Consider the following 19,564-nt stretch of genomic DNA (forward strand, 5'->3'; position numbering starts at 1 on the left):
ATGTTGATTATTTTAAGCGAGAAGATAGTTTTGAAGACAATGAACCTCCCAAAGATATTCCAGAAACTGTTGAAGATGACAACAACGCCAATGGTATACCCAAAGATAAAACTGAAACGGTGGATACATCTAATACTGACCTTCCTGAACCACTAGAAGACAGTGACTCCACCTACAAAGCTGATATCATCCATGCTGGTGGTCTACCTGAAGATAACACTAAAAGTGATCAAGAAGAAACAAATGAAATGGACAAATCTGAAGAATCTTCTGTTGATGATGATAACGAATTTCATAATTTTATAGAAAATTTTGAAGATACTAAAATCAACGATAAAGATACTTCTGACCTTATTGGTGAAAAGGTTAGCATACTTTTAGTAGCTGCTTATTAATTTATATACATACTACGCACCCCTAGAAGCCTCTAGGGGCACTTAAGGTAGGAGGGGGAAAAGTCGACCTCATCCCATTTTAAATTTGAGTTTCAAAAGAGTTTAAATATATTTTTTGGGGGAAGGGGGGTGAAGACACCCTTCTTAAAATAGTTTTAAACCTTCCCAGGACCTGTAAGTAGCTTCACTGTAAAGGAGAACAATATCGGTTCAGCGGTTAGAGAGATCCTTCAGGACAGACAAAAAACGCTTACTTCTTTATATAATAGGATACTAGCAGCTACGTCTCTAGAGGCCTCTAGGGGTACTTGAAGTGATGGTGGGTTAAACTTGACCCCTCCACCTATTTTTTTTTATTTTGGTTAAAAAGAAACATTCCCCAAAAAATATTTTTTTTATTTAGGACAATTATGATTCTGAAAACTCTTCTGTGATATCTGAAGAAGTTTTGGACGAGTTTATGGATGAAAATAACGTACAAGGTAAATTGAAATATGTACACTGTACAAAACATTTGTTTTGATTTTAAAAAGTAAAAATCCTGTTTATTTAATATAAATTATATTATTTTTGTATGTTTAACTGTGTGCAATAACTCAATTAATTCGAGAGAAAAAAATATTTTAAATTATGAAAATTTTTTTTATAGTATAGACAATCTTTTGGTGCTTTAGACACAAAGTTCCCGTTGAGCAATGGGGGGGTCCTACTAATTTTTTTAAACAAATGGAAAATGGAGGGATTGGCATTTTTTCCAATACCCAACCCCTCCAGGGGCTCTAATATTTGAACTTAACCTCACCTAAAGTAATAAACAGAAAACGAGAAACTACACGCCCACTTTTCTTTTTTTTTTAAATAGAGGGGGAGGGATTTGTGTGTAGGAATAGATGCTAGGGAAACCAAACAAAAGTTCTTCTCAAATTTCATAAACTATGTATTGCCTTAGTTAGCTTTAATTTTTTGGGGGGAATGGTTTCAATCAAAACAGAATGAATTACCAATTGTTTATTATAATTGGGAGGAAGTCTGATTTGTCATCTATTGTCCTATTCCTAAACCCTTACATATTTTACATCTTTTTACATTTATGAAAACCCATGTTTAGAAAATAATACAGTTGATAATGGACTTACTATTGGTGATACTACTGAGTCTGGCACTGGCAGAGATAGTGAAGATGGTAGCAGTGGCTTTCAATCCAGTGCTTCTTCAGAAGGTTAGTTTATAAAGTTAACAAGGATGAATAACATCCATAAAACTGAAGCTCAATGACATAAGGAAGAAAAAAACGAATTAAGTCTTGACGAAATTGTACATAAATTTGTTGCAAAATTGTGTAAATACAGGTTACAGTAAAAAGACATTCTTTTGTTTTTAGGATTTTATTATAAATATGCCTATCTTATAACATTGCAACTTATTATCCTAAGAATCATTATTCCAAAAATCAGATTAAAAGAATAATCATATCATAGAAAAAATTGTTTTCCTAAATGTTTAAAATCAGCATGTTTTAGATGCATGTAAGGAATTTCTGGTAACGATTATAGAGTTGCTAAGTTTTCTATATCTTACCTACCAGTTATAGGAAGCATCATTCGAAGTTTTAAAATCGTTAGGGCAATTTTAACATATACAAATTAACCAAGAGCTAATCGTTACGGACGGGGTGACGTATGATTGGACTGACTTACGGATGGACCGACCCTGATACGAAACATTAACAATTATAAAGCTTTTGATATTGAACAAACAGCTTTTATAAAAGTAACAATATGTCTGTTTGCCTGTTTGTGTGTACCTTAAGATCTCACAAATAGCCGAACCGATATAATTATTTTTACAGCAAAGCTTCTTATATGCTCAGTGAAGGTTTATAATTATTTTGATGGAGGGTACCCTAGAAAATTATTTTTTCCTTTTGGAAATTGAAATGTAAAGAAGCCAGAAATAAGGTATTACCAACAAGCAAAATAAATCTAAAATAATATTTGGGGGGCAAATGGAGAGGTCGTCAATTTTACAATGTGTTGCCCCCCAACGACAGCTAAAAAACACGTATAGGTTTCGTGATTTTTTCCGAATTGATTTCATTGTTGGTAGAAGCTGGAAAGAAGCGGGTGAACTCAACTTTAAAGTGCCTATAGGGGCGAGGCCGCTTGTCCTAAATAATTTGTTTTAAAACAACTAATTACGTGGTGTTTAACAGAAACGGTAAATATTTTAGGTACTCGGGGTAGTACGTCCATGGACAGTTATGAAGAGATGTACATTGGTGATATAATTATAGAGGAGGATAGCGAAAGCGAACCTGAAGGTAATAGAATAGTCTGATTTATTTTAAACTGTGTTTCATATTGCTAAAGTACCTATATAAAAGGAAATATGTGCAATTTGTAAAAATTATTATTCTGAATTAAATGAAATGATTTAAAGGGATTATTATGAAACAAAAATAGCTCTAAATTTTCCAACAATAAATAAAATAAATTCATACTAAATTTTTTTGTATGGCCCCAGAAGCAAATCTGTCCGCCTGTCAGACACATAATTAACCCATTAGTGCCGAGCGCCACTTTTATGGACCGATCGAGCTGAAAATCTCAGGGAAGCTTTATAATGGTCAAAACGGAATTCGTATTTTTTTGTTTTGCTCTAGTGGCGTGCACAGGAAAGTTGCAATAAAACCCGGTTCGGCGCGAGTAAAAAAACCTTTCGGCATTAATAACCGTTTTTGGCCCTTTTTGGTGCTTTCCCCCGGCATTAAAGCCCGTTTGCGACCTAAATACCCGGTTTTTTGGCGCGAAAAGTTAAAAATGTAATTTCTGAACGCCCAAAGTGAGATGAACACTTTTTAGAACTTTGATACGATCCGTAATTGAAAACTACACAACCTCATGTAATTGATAGAGCTACAACTAACATACAAAACAATTTATATCACATTTAAGATTTTGGCTATAGGTGCCGCCGTTTTCGGTTAAAAAAGCCCATTTCGAAGAAGTTTTAAAACTTTTGCTAATATTTGTATTGATAATAATGGGAGGGATATTGATAATGTAATTTTTGAACGTCCAAAGTGAATTATAGAGTAGCAACTATTCTAGTAGTATCAGTAATTGACAAATATATAAAAAAATATAATTTTTATTGATAAAGGAAAGACTAGAAAAGACTTATTACATATCTTTGGCCTAAAGTATTTAAAAAATATCACAAACAAAAGAATAGAATAATACAGTAATATCAAGATAACAAAAATGGCCTAAAACCATCAAATTTGCATAGAATACTGGTTAGTTACGCCCCCATCCTGTGGGGAAATGTCAAGATAAGCAAAATGGCCTGAAACCATCAAATTTACATAGAATACTGGTTAGTTACGCCCCCATCCTGAAGGCGATGACAAGATAATGGAAATGGCCTAAAACCATCATATTTACAAGTAATAATAATTGAATTTTCGTGTGTTATGCCCCCATCCTGTAGGGCTATGACAAGATAATCAAAATATAAAATAGTATTGTTTTTTTGAGAGAGAAAAAAACATATCCCGCCCCCCCTCCCCACACCTTAAAAATATTTATGTAATAAAGTCTAAACCAAGATATATCTATCTATCTGTCCATCCATCCTTTTATTTATCTATCTAACAATTGTTGATTATCATTGGGAATCTACATAAATTTATCGGCCATTGTCTTATCCCTATATATCAGTCTATCTATCTATCCATCCATCCTTTTGTTTATCTATCTAACAATTGTTGATTATCATTGGGAATCTACATAAATTTATCGGCCATTGTCTTATCCCTATATATCAGTCTATCTATCTATCTATTGATCCTTTTATTTATCTATTTATCAATGATATTTATCATTGGGAAATAAAGAAATTTTTACATTTGAAGAGAATAATAAATGATAAAAAATATCTAATATATCTAATGGTTGAAAAGTTAACCCATTAGTGCCGAACCGGGCAATAAAACTTTCGGGTATTTTTACTCACGCCGAACCGGGCCTATATAGAACGTAAAAAAACGATAAAAAAATCATATAAAAAATAATAATTTGAATAAAACGAATTCACAAATGAATGTAGTTGCCAATAAACTTTAAATTTCACGAAAAAAATCACTAACTTTACTTCATAAACAAAAAAGTTAGGAGGGGTATTTTAAATCACCTTGTTTTTTTTGGTTCACCCATTTTCGATGAAAGATTGTGGCCGACCTAATAGATAGAAACGCTTCTCTCTGGGGGGAATTGAAAAACAGCGCAGTAAAGGGTAGGCTCAAGCGAGCATGATGCAATCAAGAAACTGAAAACCGGTTTATTTTGGCATTTTCTGGAACCGGGCATTAAAAGCCGGTTCGTCACTAATGGGTTAAAATATCATTTCTGTTATTTTTTTGGAGTTTAAAGTCTAAAAGCCTTTTTTATTGCTTAAGGCTTTTTAAATTGATCCTATTTATTTTTTAAGATGAAACAAGTAGTTCAAATTCTTCTGAAGAATCTTCCCAAAAAGATGAAAACCCAATCACTCAACTAAGGTACTTTAATTAGATGTTTAGTGTGTATGTGTGTGTGCCCTTCAAGCTACGTGTTCTTGTATATTATTTATATTACTTTTTAAACTTAATAATCAGCTGATGTCCAGCATCGAGGATCTTCAGAGAGGGAGACTGTAGAAAAAAATAGCATAAAACCATCCCTGGATTTTTATTCAGTGAATTTAGTTAGTGAGATATAGATTATAAATGTATAATCTAGACAACTACCTGGCCCTACACATGGGTAATGTCCATTTCGTATGCTAGCAAATTGCTTTCTGTTCTTTTGTAGCGACTTGGATAAGTTTATATTTCTGACGAAATTAGCTGATTTCAAAGACCTAATGAACCTAACAATAGGCTCTTTAACTAGAAACCTACTACTATAAACTTTATCTAACCATTTTAGTGAAAAAGAAGTGCCACCAATAAATCTGCCAGCTATTGTTGTAGACAATGTTGTATCTCCAAAAAGACCAACCAGGTAGGAAAACTACCAAAACAAATTTTTAGATGTATTGCATAAGAAGGCTGTTTGTTTGAATAATCTTCAAAATACCTAGTCATATAAAATACAAAAGATTTAATCCTACAGAGATCTAATCCTAATCTAATCTATAGTGTCTTTATTCTTTGAGGCTACCTAACCTAACAGACTAATACGATTAATTTATAGAAAAAAATATAATATTCTCCAATCTCTCGAATTTAAATTCATTTCAAAACTAGGGGAGGGGGGCGAGGAAAATTGCAAAAACATTAATTAAGATCCAACTAAAAGATTAGGATTTATGCTAATTTTGGTCAGTAATTGGTTACTTCTTTGATAATATGACAAAATTGTCCTGTTTTTATTTAAGTTTTTCTTATTTTAGTGATGAATCCCAACCTGATATAAACAAAATGTTGAACAAAGGAAATAGAAAGGTATATTTAGTTTTAGTAGCGAATCTACTTTATAACAAGTATTGGTTGTCATAAATATTTTTTAATGTATGACGGTCTATAGGTCTGTTGCCAATGCAGTCTCCACACAGTTTCACTGTAAACATTCTAGCTGAAATATTTCTATCATAAAAAAATAACTGTTTTCCCGAAAAATAGCCTAAAATCACCATTTGAATTATTCAGAGTTAGGTCTGGCAAATCATAAACAAAATATTTGATTTCATATTTGTTTTATTTTTCTAAATTATTGTTTCCTTGTTGTTGATACGCTACTAATGAACATAATTGTTCATATTTTTCAAGTATGGCTTCTAACCAGATTAATATCCGCTGGATTAGAACCGGTTCTCAACCATACCGAAAAACCATCCATCGTATAACAGACAATTTTTCACGAATATTAAAATACAAATCATAAAATTAATACCAGTTTTGTCAACCCAGGCCTTAAGCCCCTCGGAGCTAACAAAACTTGTTTTAATCTTATTATCTTTCATTTTAATATTCGCAGAAAGCTGTATATAATACGATGCGATAAATAACTATTACTAGGTTCGAGATATAAACAGATCGCGGACACGCCCTCTGCCTGGGAAAGTAGCAAGCTTGAAAATTGTGTTTCAAAGTGGGGGCAGCTATGAAAGATTTGGCACGGCCCTACATCAAGTTAGAGACAAAATTATTTCACCCTCTTCTGACAATAAACCAGGAATGATTTTGATTTAATTTAGATGGAAATAAATGGCTAGTCTTGCATGATTATGTTTTATTTTTAGCTCTTTTCCTAATTTCGACATGTTAGAATCATCCTATCGTTTTCAAATTTTGAACGATGATTCCAATAATAGTTAGGCACGTTTTAAGAAGCGTAGCAACTCTATAAACGTTTCAAGAAAGTCCAATCGTCCATTTCAAACAGGATGATTTTTACTTTTTACAACAAATTTTTACTTTCTGTATTTGTTGTCATTAAGTCATTAATTACCATTTTTTAAAGTTTCATATAGTCACTAAGTCAAAACTTATATATTTAAAAAGTTTCAGTTAAATAGGATATCCTTTATTACAGCAAAAGGATTTTAGGTCGGCAATGATACTATTTGAAAATACCATATAGTAGACAGAAATAAAGAACATTTAAAGTAAGCCTTCAAGAAATACCCCTTTATAACTGCTGAAAGACTGCAACAAGTAGACTAAATGCTCCAATAATAAAAAAAGTTATTTAAAATAGAACTAGATAATTTTTAAAATTTTCATCTACCTAAAATTTCATTTTAATTTTTTAAAATGCCTATAACTTTTTTACTATTGAAGGCATTGGGTCTACTTGTAGCAGTCTTTCAGCAGTTAGTGCGGTGTATTTTTTTTGCAGTCTTCCTTTAAGTATACAAAATGCTTCTGAGTCTGACATATAAAATATATACAACAAAAAACATAGAAATTCTGGATCATATGAAGAAAATGAAGTCATTCCTAAAAAGGACAGAAATTCCATTCCTTGGGTATAGGAAGGCTATTTACTTTCCTTTTTCTTACAAATTCTCTGTAAGGAAGGTGATTTCTGTCCACTATCTTACAAATTCTCACTAAAGGAAGGTGACCTCTGTCCACCATCTTACAAATTCTTCCTAATTCTTAGAAATTCTTCCTTTTCCTCACTATTACAACTATGCTTAATAAATCTACCTTATTTACCCAAATTCTTACTTATTCTCAGAAATTCTACCTTAATTAGACAAATTCTCCCTTATTCTAAGAAGACCTACCTTATTCAATGAAATTCTTCCTTATTCTAAGAAAATCTACCTTATTCCCTCAAATTCTTCCTTATTCTAAGAAATACTTCCTAATTCTATGAAAATCTACCTTATTCTAAGACATTCTTCCTTATTCTAAGAAAATCTTCCTTATTCTAATAAGATCTACCTTATTCTAAGAAATACTTCCTAATTCTATGATAATCTACCTTATTCTAACAAATTCTCCCTTATTCTAAGAAGACCTACCTTATTCTAGGAAATTCTTCCTTATTCTAAGAAAGTCTACCTTATTCCTTCAAATTCTTCCTTATTCTAAGAAATACTTCCTAATTCTATGAGAATCTACCTTATTCTAAGACATTCTTCCTTATTCTAAGAAAATCTACCTTATTCTAAGACATTCTTCCTTATTCTAAGAAATTCTTCCTTATTCTAATAAGATCTACCTTATTCTAAGAAATACTTCCTAATTCTATGAAAATCTACTTTATTCTAAGACATTCTTCCTTATTCTAAGAAAATCTACCTTATTCTAAGACATTCTTCCTTATTCTAAGAAATTCTACCTTATTCTAAGACATTCTTTCTTATTCTAAGAAATTCTTTCTTATTCTAATAAGATCTACCTTATTCTAAGAAATACTTCCTAATTCTATGAAAATCTACCTTATTATAAGACATTCTTCCTTATTCTAAGAAAATCTACCTTATTCTAAGACATTCTTCCTTATTCTAAGAAAATCTAGCTTATTCTAAGAACTTCTTCCTTTTCCTTACTAATTCTCTCTTATTTTCAGATAACCTAGCTTTTTCTAAGAAGTTCTTCCTTAATTCCCCTAATTCTTCCTTTTTCTCAGATAATTTTCCTAATTTATATTGGGATATCATAACTGAAATAGAGGTATAGAGAATATATAAATTCTGCCTTTTCCCCTTCCTTATTCTCTCAAAATCTTGGTTTTTCTCACATATATTTCCTTATGTTTATTGGGATATCAGAACAACATGTGTAGGATAAGTTTGAGTTGTATCTTTTGACCTGAAATGTTTGTTTGTACTTTAGAGGTGGAAATTCATAAAGTACATTTTAATAGGAACCCCAGTCAGAAGTATGAAATTATCTTAAGAAATAATAGAAAATTCAGTATTTTTTTTGGTTGTATCTTTTGACATTTAGTGTTTATGTTTTTATTCATAAAATTATTAATAATATTAACATAATTTTGCAGAGAAATAAACCTAATAATAACAGGATAACAGAAAAAGACAAGTAGTCTTTACAATCTTTCTCTAGCCAACACATAAAATATTAGACCAAGACCAAAAAAGTAATAATTTCAAAACAAATTAAAATATTTTGTATATTTTACTGATAATTTTCTTCAATAACTATATGTAATTAGCAATCCTTTTATAAAAGTAACAGGATGTTTGTCTGAGCTCCTAAGAAAAATTGCCTAAAGAAAAAAATTTCCCCCCTAACCATCAGAAAAAAATCTTTTCCTTTTCAAAAATAAAATCCCAGGCTTAGAGTCAGACATTTTTATTTGATTAATTACCCAAAGTGTCCATAGAAGCCTCTAGTGGCGTAGCTGCTAGTCTCAACCAATGTAATGTTTTTTTTCTTCACATTCCTATTTATGTGGTACAAACTCTATAGAAAGTTGGCAACTTATTCTTTTCGTCGGTAAACTAAAACAGCTGATAATTATGAAATCAATTCAAGGGCAATTAGAGTGGGTCAATTTTCAATTTTTTTTTTAATTTTGAATTCACCACAATGGATTTATTATTACTTAGATCTTACACGAAACATTTCATGTTCTATAATAGAGTGAACTCTCTTGCGGGCTAAAATAACGATCTTCCCCACCCAATTCTTTACCCTATTCCCTCCCATCCTAATGGAAAAATGGTACACCAAATAAATTCGAAGGGAAATTGCAACCTAAACTAACTAAAAATTTTCTCCTGTGATAATATCCACGTGAATAAATATAGAATTAATTGGAAGTTGAACCATAATTTTGTATCCTCTTAAAATATCATTGTTGTAGATGGTTAAAACATTATCTATCCCCTCTCCCCTTTACCCTATCTCTTTTCCTTCTTTATGGTGAATAAACTGACCAATAAACAGGTTAGCAACTTAATTTGGCGACAACTTTTCTATGTAACTCTATGTCAATAAGATAGGGTACTTATAGCTTTAAAAATCGAACCATCCTTTTAAATATTGACCCAACTCGACCCAATTTGTTGCTTTTAAAGACCAATACTAAAATCTAAATACAAAAAGTTTTGACATTAAGAAATATTTTATTTTTTGGTATTAAGTAATATGAATATTAAGAAAATTCATAATCCTTTATATCTTTTGAACATATATTTATAATTATAAAAATATCCGAAAATCAACAATTCTTTAGCTCTGATGTTGGTCATCACTCATCCCCTCACTAACCCATATGTTCTATTATTCATTCCCCAAATATACTATTAACAGGGATCTAAAGGGATATGACAATTGCCGATAAGTTGATGTAAATCCTCAATGATTAAACATAAAATTATCCCTTCTGTAAGTTATAATTGGTGGTTAAATCGTTTACTATTAACAGGGATCTAAAGAATAAGACAATTGCCGATAAGTTGATGTAAATCCTCACTGATTAAACATAAAATTATCCCTTTTGTAAGTTATAATTAGTGGTTGAATTGAATCGTTAATGGACAGGACACTCATTTTAATGTACAAACCAATAAAATTCAATAAAAGTTTTAAGTCACTGAATAAGAAAACGTTATTATAAAACTTTGGGGACCAGTGCAGTGTAATAAACAGCTCAATATTCACTCCCTCCCTGGATTATTACACAGTTTTATTTTAACAATTTCTTATTAATGGGCTCAACAACTTTAGAGACTTTTTATTTAATTAATTAAGTAAATTGATTTATCATCCATTGTCCTATCCCTCTTAATTCCTGATTATAGGTTGATTTCTCTGTTTCGGCATGGGACAAGGACAACATATCAAAGACAATTTGTAAATATAGAATATGTAATATAAAAGTTTTTTAAAAATAATTAGATACCGCTGAACCGATATGGTTCATTTTTACACTGTAGCTTCTCATAGATCCTGAGAAGGTTTATAGCCATTTTGAGAAGGGTACCACCACCCACCTTGAAAAATATTACTCCTTTACAAAAAATTTTAATTTAAAATAAAAAAAAACAGAAATGAAAAATGTGGGGATGAGTATGATCCCCCCCCCCCACCAAAACAAAAAAAATTAACCCCCTTCCCTTCATTTTTTTCACTTTTTCATTTTAAACTACTATAGAAAATGGAGATATTAAATTCAATTCCCACCACCTAAAGTGCCCCTAAAAGTGTCTCTAGGAGCGTAGCCGCTAGTTTGAAATAAAACACTAACAATATAATTAATTATCCATTAAAATTCTTAAAATTCTAAATATACATAGTCTATGGTCTTATTTTAAATGTATGTCTGTGGGTTTGTGTTCGTTCATAAAAAATACACCCCCTCCCTTACCATGTAGCCGGCCGTGCTGCGTCAAATTCTTGTCCAGGCTAGCCAAGCTGACGGACGTTTTTTTTTCTAATTTCTAAAAGCTACCTTTTTTATAAGAATATTTTTTTAATATTATATATAGAAGCAGTATGGTTCTTCATTACTGTTTAGCTTCTTATAAGACAAAGGAAGGTTTATAGCTATTTTGGGGGAGAGTACTAACACATTCTAAAGAGATATCTCCCCTAGGAAAAATCTCCCCCCCCCCCAATAAAAAAAAATTAGAAACCCACTAAAATTAAAGAGGTCTCTAGGGGCTAGTTTGTCATTAAATTAAAAACATTCTTATTTTTCACTCTTAAAAAAAGCTAGCTTTTTTATTTGGATGAAAAAATCTGATCTACATAAAATTATTGCAACACAGCACTTTTCTCATCTCCTGGTAGAATATGAAGAAAATAGTAAGGTTTTTCTGTCTGAAGCTTAAGATCCCAGGAATGGTTGGTCTAATTAGCAAGAATTAGCTAAATTATCTGAGACAAAGGAAGGATATGTGATGAGAAGGAAGACTTTGAGGGAAAAAGGTAGATTTTCTTAGAATAAGGAAGAATGTCTTATAATAAGGTAGATTTTCATAGAATTAGGAAGTATTTCTTAGAATAAGGTAGATCTTATTAGAATAAGGAAGAATTTCTTAGAATAAGGTAGGCTATCTGAGAATAAGGAAGAACTAGGAGGTATTGGGTTAATTTTCTTATAATTAGGAAGATTAAGTGAGATTTAGGAAGAGATTTTCTTAGAATAAGGAAGAATGTCCTAGAATAAGGTAGATTTTCTTAGAATAAGGAAGAATGTCTTAGAATAAGGTAGATTTTCTTAGAATAAGGAAGAATGTCTTAGAATAAGGTAGATTTTCTTAGAATAAGGAAGAATGTCTTAGAATAAGATAGATTTTCATAGAATTAGGAAGAATGTCTTAGAATAAGGTAGATTTTCTTAGAAAAAGGAAGAATGTCTTATAATATGGTAGATTTTCATAGAATTAGGAAGTATTTCTTAGAATAAGGTAGATCTTATTAGAATAACTAAGAATTTCTTAGAATAAGGAAGAATGTCTTATAATAAGGTAGATTTTCATAGAATTAGGAAGAATTTCTTAGAATAAGGAAGAATGTCTTAGAATAAGGTAGATTGTCATAGAATTAGGAAGTATTTCTTAGAATAAGGTAGATCTTATTAGAATAAGGAAGAATTTCTTAGAATAAGGTAGGCTATCTGAGAATAAGGAAGAACTTAGAGGTATTGGGTTAATTTTCTTAGAATTAGGAAGATAAAGTGAGATTTAGGAAGGTGATTTTTATCCTCTTTTTCAGATATGTGAGAAAAAGGAGAGTGATTATTGTCCATATTTGAGATATCTGAGAAAAAGGAAGATGATTTCTGTCCTTTTTGGAAGGGAATTTCTGTCCTTTTTAGGAATGACTTCATTTCCTTCATATGATCCGAAATTCTTTATTGATATGTTATGTTATCAAACACTTTTTAAAAGTCTAAACTACATTAATTATTTGAAAAATTAAAATCACTATGTTACTGAAGACAAACCGCAGAAGCCAAGTATGTTGACTGTGCATGGGGGCGGAGCAAGTAGGGTCTATTCAAATCTTAGCCAAGCTGCATCAAGGTTATTTATATACAATTTGCTAAGTTTACCATGTATACAAGTAGTCGGGGGTTTCAGCTTTTTTGTGGGGGAGGCTACTTAATCTTTTTTTGTATGGATAGATTTAGATAAAAAAAAAAATTTAGGTTGCTCAGCAATAAAAGTGAATATTGAAGTTATTTAATGAGGTTTTACTTTTAGTTTTCTTTTGTTTTTTTTCAGGGGCGTTTCTTTTGGGTAGGTGGAGTACCCCAACCCCAAGATGGTTAAAAACCTTCCCTTGACTTTTAAGTTGCTAAAATGTATAGGAGAACCAAATGGGTTAATTTTTAGCAATATCTTGGTCATATAAACACAAAGAGAGTCAAACATGCTGTTACCTTTTTATAGGAATATAAAATTGTATGTATAAAAAAAATTCCTGTTAGAATATCCACCAAAATAGGCCAACACTCCATCAGCATTCAAGATTCTACAAGTGGTCATGTTCGTGAATCTAGTAGCCGTGAAAGCCTAGACATATTATCGCCGTTGACAGGTATATTTGCCTCTTACGGGCGAGGCTGCAGTACTTGACTCTCTAACGTCAAGTCCAACAACCCAGGTTAACTCCTTTTCCGTCCAAACACGTATTAGGGTAAGTAACACCATTAGACAACCAACTCTTTTATTGCACGACCTTTGCTTGGAAGTCACAACCGTAAGTGTACAATGTACATAGCAATGACTTTGAACCAAGGCATTCCACCTATTATAACTATTAATTCTGACATAGCAGCAGTACGAACCATTTGTAACGTCTTTAGTTATGACGCTCTGTTAGGCAAAGATTTAAATCGAAGACGAGCGGATGCGAGGTTAATATGTTTGAAGCTAAAGATCTAGGAATTCTAGGGAAGCTTTATAATTGTCTCGTTTTAGCTTTAAGCTAAATTTTCTTACCATCTAAACACTTTAGGCGAAATAAGTATATGCTATTAATGTGATCGGTATTTATACTAGGGTTGGGCCAGATATCCGATTTGGCCGGATATCCAGTTATCCGGTCCGATATCCGGTAATTTGCCAGATATCGGGCCATTTTTAATATCCGGCCCAACCATAATTTATACTTTCGTTTATTAGAATAATTATGTGCAAGATTTCATAGTTATATGTTCTACAGTTAATCAAATTATTGGTTGTATGACCTTTGTCTGAAAGTTTCAACTGAGATAGGATATTATTAAGCTTGCCTAGATATAAAAGACTAATTTAACATTTTTGGCTAGCATAAACCATTCTATACTTACGATTTGTTAATTAACTATAAATAGCATCGTATTACAGACATGTTTTCCAAGAATATTAAAATTAAAATCATAAGGTTAATACTAGTTTTGTTAGTGCGGGTCCTCGGCCCCTCGGCTCTAACAAAACTGGATTTAATCTTATAATTTTTCATGTTTATATCCGCGGACAGCTGTCTTTAATACGCCGCGATAACTAACTATTATTCACCTAACTTAACATATTTTTTAACAATATAAAGCAGTCACTTGAATCTTTTTTAGGTACAACAAATACAAAACCAAGTTCAGAGGGTGAAGATCCAGATTGGAAACGAGCAACTAGACCTTCTCTTAGAGTTAGACAAGGTATAAATATTTACAAATCTATGGCACTTTCCCTCAATGTGCCTACCAAACACAGTTTTCCTTGAGGCTACCCTGTACCCTATAACCAGCAACTTTGCGAGAATATGACATTTAAATTATAACCTTATTTTTGTCAATTTTTTTAACATCCTGTAACAGGCTCACCTATATTTTTTCATGGATGTATGTTGAAACTATTGTTGAGTTATATCTCTGCAGGTGGCATTAACTTAACAATCCGCTGCAAACGTACGCTGTTTTTAGGAAAATTTCTAGCTATAACCGCCAAACATTGGCGGTTGAAAACAAAAAAAAGGCAGTCACATCGGCCAAAATAGTAACTGTAAACCGTCACATGAAAAGAGGGGACATTAGACTGTTTATTACACTAGTCCCCAAAGTATTATAATAACGTTTTCTTATTCGTTGGCTTAACAACTTTCGTGATTTTTTTTATTTTTAATTGGTTGGTATATTAAATTGAGAGGCCAAACATTTAAACCCTTAATTGTAATCTCCCGAATGGGTAACTTTGTGTATCGTCATTGGAGATGTACATCAATTTATCATCTATTATCTTATCCCTTTAGATACCTGAAACCGTCAGCACCAAACAGCTAGTTATCATTACTTATATCTTTTTATTTTCAGGAAATTTTTCAGACCTTCGAAGCAGATTTGAAAGGGGCAAAGAATCGAGTCTTGCAACAGTTAGTGAGACTAAAGCTACTTTTCAGGCATATATAACTATTATCGATATATTATTACTTGGATGAACTATTGCTAAAATAACGAAAAATCCCACCCTTTACCCTATCCCCTCCTCTCCTACTGGTTGAACTAACTGTCAAATAAATGAGGTAAATATTATTGACGACAAGTTTTCCACTGTCAATATATCCACGTATATACTATATCCATTGTCCCGAGCGAATAAATAACAAGATTAACTCCAATTTAGAATAGGAAATATGTAACTAAAGTGGCATACAGTTTTATTAAAGGAACAGGATGTCTGTTAGTCTGTATGTTGAAACGATATTGTTATCCTTTTCACTTTTCAGAGATTCCTAATACCTAATTCGTTTACACATAAATCAAACGAAATAATTCAGCCATAGATAAGCATTGTTTCTAGATGGCTTTTAAAAATATTTAATTATAACATCAATGTCCAATTTGCAGTACAATCTCTTTTAATAAAGTTTTAAGCTTCTTATTTACTTATATTTATCTATGATTAAAGACTTTGAAAGAACATTCTCGCCTACTACTGCCAACCTCCAAGATGAACCATGATGAGGCTGGCCGAACAAATACAGAAAATCAAAATCCAAGAGGTAAATAATATTTATTTTCTCGTTTTATAGTCATTTGACTTTAGACAGGAATAATCAATTTCTTAATTTTTGTGTATGCATAATATCTAAACATCAACTATAACTGTAACAGAATCTGTGTGTATGTACCGAAGGATCTTGCTAACCACTGAATCGATAGGTTTCTTATTCACAGGGTAGCTTCTCATAGGTCCTGGGAAGGTTTTTATTTTTGGGATAGGTACCTCTACCCTTTCCAAGATAAATCACCCTATAAGTTACCCCCCCCCCTCAAGGGCCCCTAGAGGCCTCTAGCCGCTATTACATATACATTGTTCATCTTACTTTTAAAAAGTAAAATTCCATATGATATTAAGTTTTTTTTTAACAGCAGATATTCTACATGGTTAATCCGTACGTTTCTATGTAATCATACCTGCGATATTTATAAATAGATTTTGAAAATTTCATGAATCTAAAACATTTGCCATTTTATATGATTTATTGAAATTTTATATTATTTCTGTTTCTTGATTGTCTTACTCTTACTTCTTTAGAATATTCTTATCTTGTTGTTTTTGCACTACTTATGAACCAACTTGTAATGGATATATTACTTGGATCTTACATCAGCTTTTCATGTACTCTAAAAAAGTGATACTTTTATCTGTATTTCCACTTTCGTCCTCACCCCCCCCCCCCCACCCTCCTACTAGATGAATAAACCGACCAATAAATGATGTAACCTTAATTTACGACAATAATTTCCCTGCTATAATATCCACGCCTATTCTATATCATTATCCATTCTAATTGTTTTATTATCCGATCTAAAGTATAGAAAGTATAGATGTATATACAGATAACTACCTCCCTCCGTATTTCAATGACCTTTTTCGTTTGCTATCAAATTGTTTTCTGCTATGTTAATATTCCCGTTACCATTGGTTGATTTCCAAAGGCCCAATTGAGAGTCGGCATATAGGACATTGCGATAGGGAAATAAAGTTATTTATCCCTTTCTCCCTCTAGTGTTTTACTCTAATATTCTATTTACAGGAGGACTAAAGAAGAGTCGTCCATCCATGAGGATTCCGGAGGGGCAGTTTAACAAGTTTAGAGACAAATTTACCACCAAGTGAATCCAGACAGAGATAGAACAATGAAAGATTAATTGATCAGCAACTTAACTCAAATTGTTACCATATTTATGAATTCATAAAGTTATTTTTCAGTATGGCTTCGATACCGATTAATATTTAATGGATCAAAACCAGTTGTCAGCCATTTGAAAAAAAATAATGTATAGCATCGTACGACAGACAATTTTCCACGAATATTAAAATAAACTCCATAAAATTTATACCAGTTTGCCCTGGCCTTCGGTCCCTCGGAGTTAACAAAACTGGTTTTTATTTAAAATTTGCGGAAAGCTGTCTATAATACGATTCTTATAATAACTATTATCTACATTATAAAATTCTCCACTTTACTAAATAGTTGACATAAAAATGATAATTTAAGTCTGAAAGATCAAAATTAAACCATTTTAAAATAAGATTTTTTAAAGGGCTTTATTTTGTAGACAATATATAAATATTTAATACTGGAAACAATTTGTAATATCTGAATAAATATGTGAAATTCATAATTAACCTCTTATTAATACTAAATGTATGTAAGTACTGTTATAAAAAAATGTTTAACTTTATAAATCAACTGCAGTTGACGGTAAAATATTCCTGGTAACGATTGTTTCCAAAAATCTATGAATTTTAAAGGCTGCTAGCTGCCAAACGGCTGAACGTACAGATCATACCCGCTCACTATTTTTAAGCGGCATAAAAAAGCCTACAAATAATTTGGAATGGGTCATAATTCAATAATGCACAATTATCTCGCAGTGCAGAGAAATGCACGAAAAAGACATATTTTACGCGTTTTTTCTTCAGAGAAGCTTTCTCTGTGCATCATTGAATCTTGGCTATTACAGATTATTTGTAGGGCTTCTTATGCTGCTCAAAACGGTGTGCGGGCATGATCTGTACGTTCAGCCGTTTGGCAGCTAGCAGCCTTTAAAATTCATAGATTTTGAAAATATTCGTTACCAGGAATATTTTACGGTCAACTGCAGTTAATCCAACTTTATAATATAATTCTTTATTTTAGAATCTGAAATCCCTCGACTCTTTGAAAAATCTTTAAAAGATGTATTCATCAGGGATGTAAAGGGATAATATATCAATTTATGTACACCCCCATTAATAATACACAAAATTACCCCTTCTCTAGATTACAATTAGTAGTTGAAACGTGTCTTAACCTCTTTTCGAGGAAGCTTTGTGTTTATCAAGATCGAAATTAATTCCTTACTCATTATCCCAAACTAAGCGCAAATGTCGTCTTGTTTGACTTTCCTTTTCTAAAGAGACGCGGCATGGATTGTTTATATTTTGATGCGTCCACGTTCTTTTACTTTTGAATGATATGTGAGTGTGTGAAGATTTCGGAGAACAAAGTTGGGCCTATCATTGGTCTCATAGTGCGTGAACGACCCTAGTATACCAGGGGCTTGAAACCATAAGAACTTCAGGTAGAATTTGTTAATTTTATTTAAATGGAATGGTGTATAGGACGATTATATTTAGTTTAAAAAGGCTTTAGCCAGCTAAACATGAAACTTTATTATGATTAATTATTATGTTTTAGTAATTTTTTATGTGCTTTATTTTTGCATTTAACAATGATTTATTAAACCAAATAATTTTCCTTTAAAGCCAAAGTTTCCAAAGATTCTTAACCGTAGAAAAAAAATGATTTTAAAAAGCAATTAAGATTACGTGGTTATAAAAACTGGAATTTTGTATTAATTGATTTTGTAATTTCAGGACTTTGAAATAGTTGCCTCAATAAATCTATAATCAAACCTGCTGTTGAAACTTGATGGTTCCTGGTATTGGGGGTTTGTGTGTACGTCAACAAGATCTCTAGAACTTCCCGCTAATTCGGAAGTCACACTCAACCAAAGTGTCATGGTTGAGACAAAACGTTTTCATGCTCAACTAAATGAATGAACCAATCAAAAGTTGAATAAAAGTTCCCATGGATGTATAAGCCAACGATTATATAACGTTACAATAAAACTAATGGGACTAGTGTGATAAACAATCCAATATCCAATTCCTCCCTGTGTATTCAATATTCATGAAAAACTTTCGAATATAAACAGCTCATACCAATAACGAAATTAATTCAGAAAAAAATCACGAAACGAAAGTGTTTTTCAGCTGTCGTTGGGGGGCAACACATCGTAAAATTGACGACCTCTCCATTTGCCCCCCAAATATTATTTTAGATTTAACTATCTTGTTGGTTATACCTTATTCCTGGAATATAAATAGTTACATAATTGAAGAATAAATAATAGACTATATCAATGTTTAATATATTTATTATAATTTAAATATTGTACATGTAGTTTAAATAAATTAGAATATGAAAATAAAAGAATAATTAGTAACAGAATTTGAATTTTTTCCTAATAAAATTTATGTTAAACTTGTTTCGTTTAAACTAAAATTGTTATCAAGTACATATAATATATATTCTACATCTAGGTGGAATCATATAAAGATTGTTACCATTTATTAAAACTAGCGGCTTCGCCTCTAGGAACACTTTAAATTGAAAGTGGAAAAGTCGCCCCAACCCCCCCGCCAAATTTCAATTTGAGTTT

The 19,564-nt window shown here is 31.7% G+C and overlaps 1 protein-coding gene across 3 annotated transcripts in view; it reads left to right on the forward strand.

Moving 5' to 3' along the window:
- The window catches only part of LOC145333697 (uncharacterized), a 31,615-nt gene extending 12,265 nt beyond the window's left edge, over positions 1 to 19,350 (forward strand). For all 3 annotated transcript variants that reach the window (XM_080178905.1, XM_080178907.1, XM_080178906.1), the window contains 14 exons: positions 18 to 365; positions 799 to 877; positions 1,504 to 1,614; positions 2,626 to 2,715; positions 4,887 to 4,956; positions 5,366 to 5,440; positions 5,832 to 5,883; positions 6,457 to 6,611; positions 12,807 to 12,893; positions 13,301 to 13,410; positions 14,426 to 14,509; positions 15,161 to 15,246; positions 15,756 to 15,849; positions 16,888 to 19,350. In XM_080178905.1, the coding sequence (XP_080035031.1) occupies positions 18 to 365; positions 799 to 877; positions 1,504 to 1,614; positions 2,626 to 2,715; positions 4,887 to 4,956; positions 5,366 to 5,440; positions 5,832 to 5,883; positions 6,457 to 6,611; positions 12,807 to 12,893; positions 13,301 to 13,410; positions 14,426 to 14,509; positions 15,161 to 15,246; positions 15,756 to 15,849; positions 16,888 to 16,970 (1,524 nt within the window). In that variant the 3' untranslated portion in view covers positions 16,971 to 19,350. The remainder of the gene's footprint in view (positions 1 to 17; positions 366 to 798; positions 878 to 1,503; positions 1,615 to 2,625; positions 2,716 to 4,886; positions 4,957 to 5,365; positions 5,441 to 5,831; positions 5,884 to 6,456; positions 6,612 to 12,806; positions 12,894 to 13,300; positions 13,411 to 14,425; positions 14,510 to 15,160; positions 15,247 to 15,755; positions 15,850 to 16,887) is intronic.
- Positions 19,351 to 19,564: the final 214 nt, after the last annotated feature.

The sequence above is a fragment of the Acartia tonsa genome, chromosome 12, assembly GCF_053477335.1.
Source record: "Acartia tonsa isolate MP-2025a chromosome 12, ASM5347733v1, whole genome shotgun sequence".
NCBI lineage: Eukaryota > Metazoa > Arthropoda > Copepoda > Calanoida > Acartiidae > Acartia > Acartia tonsa.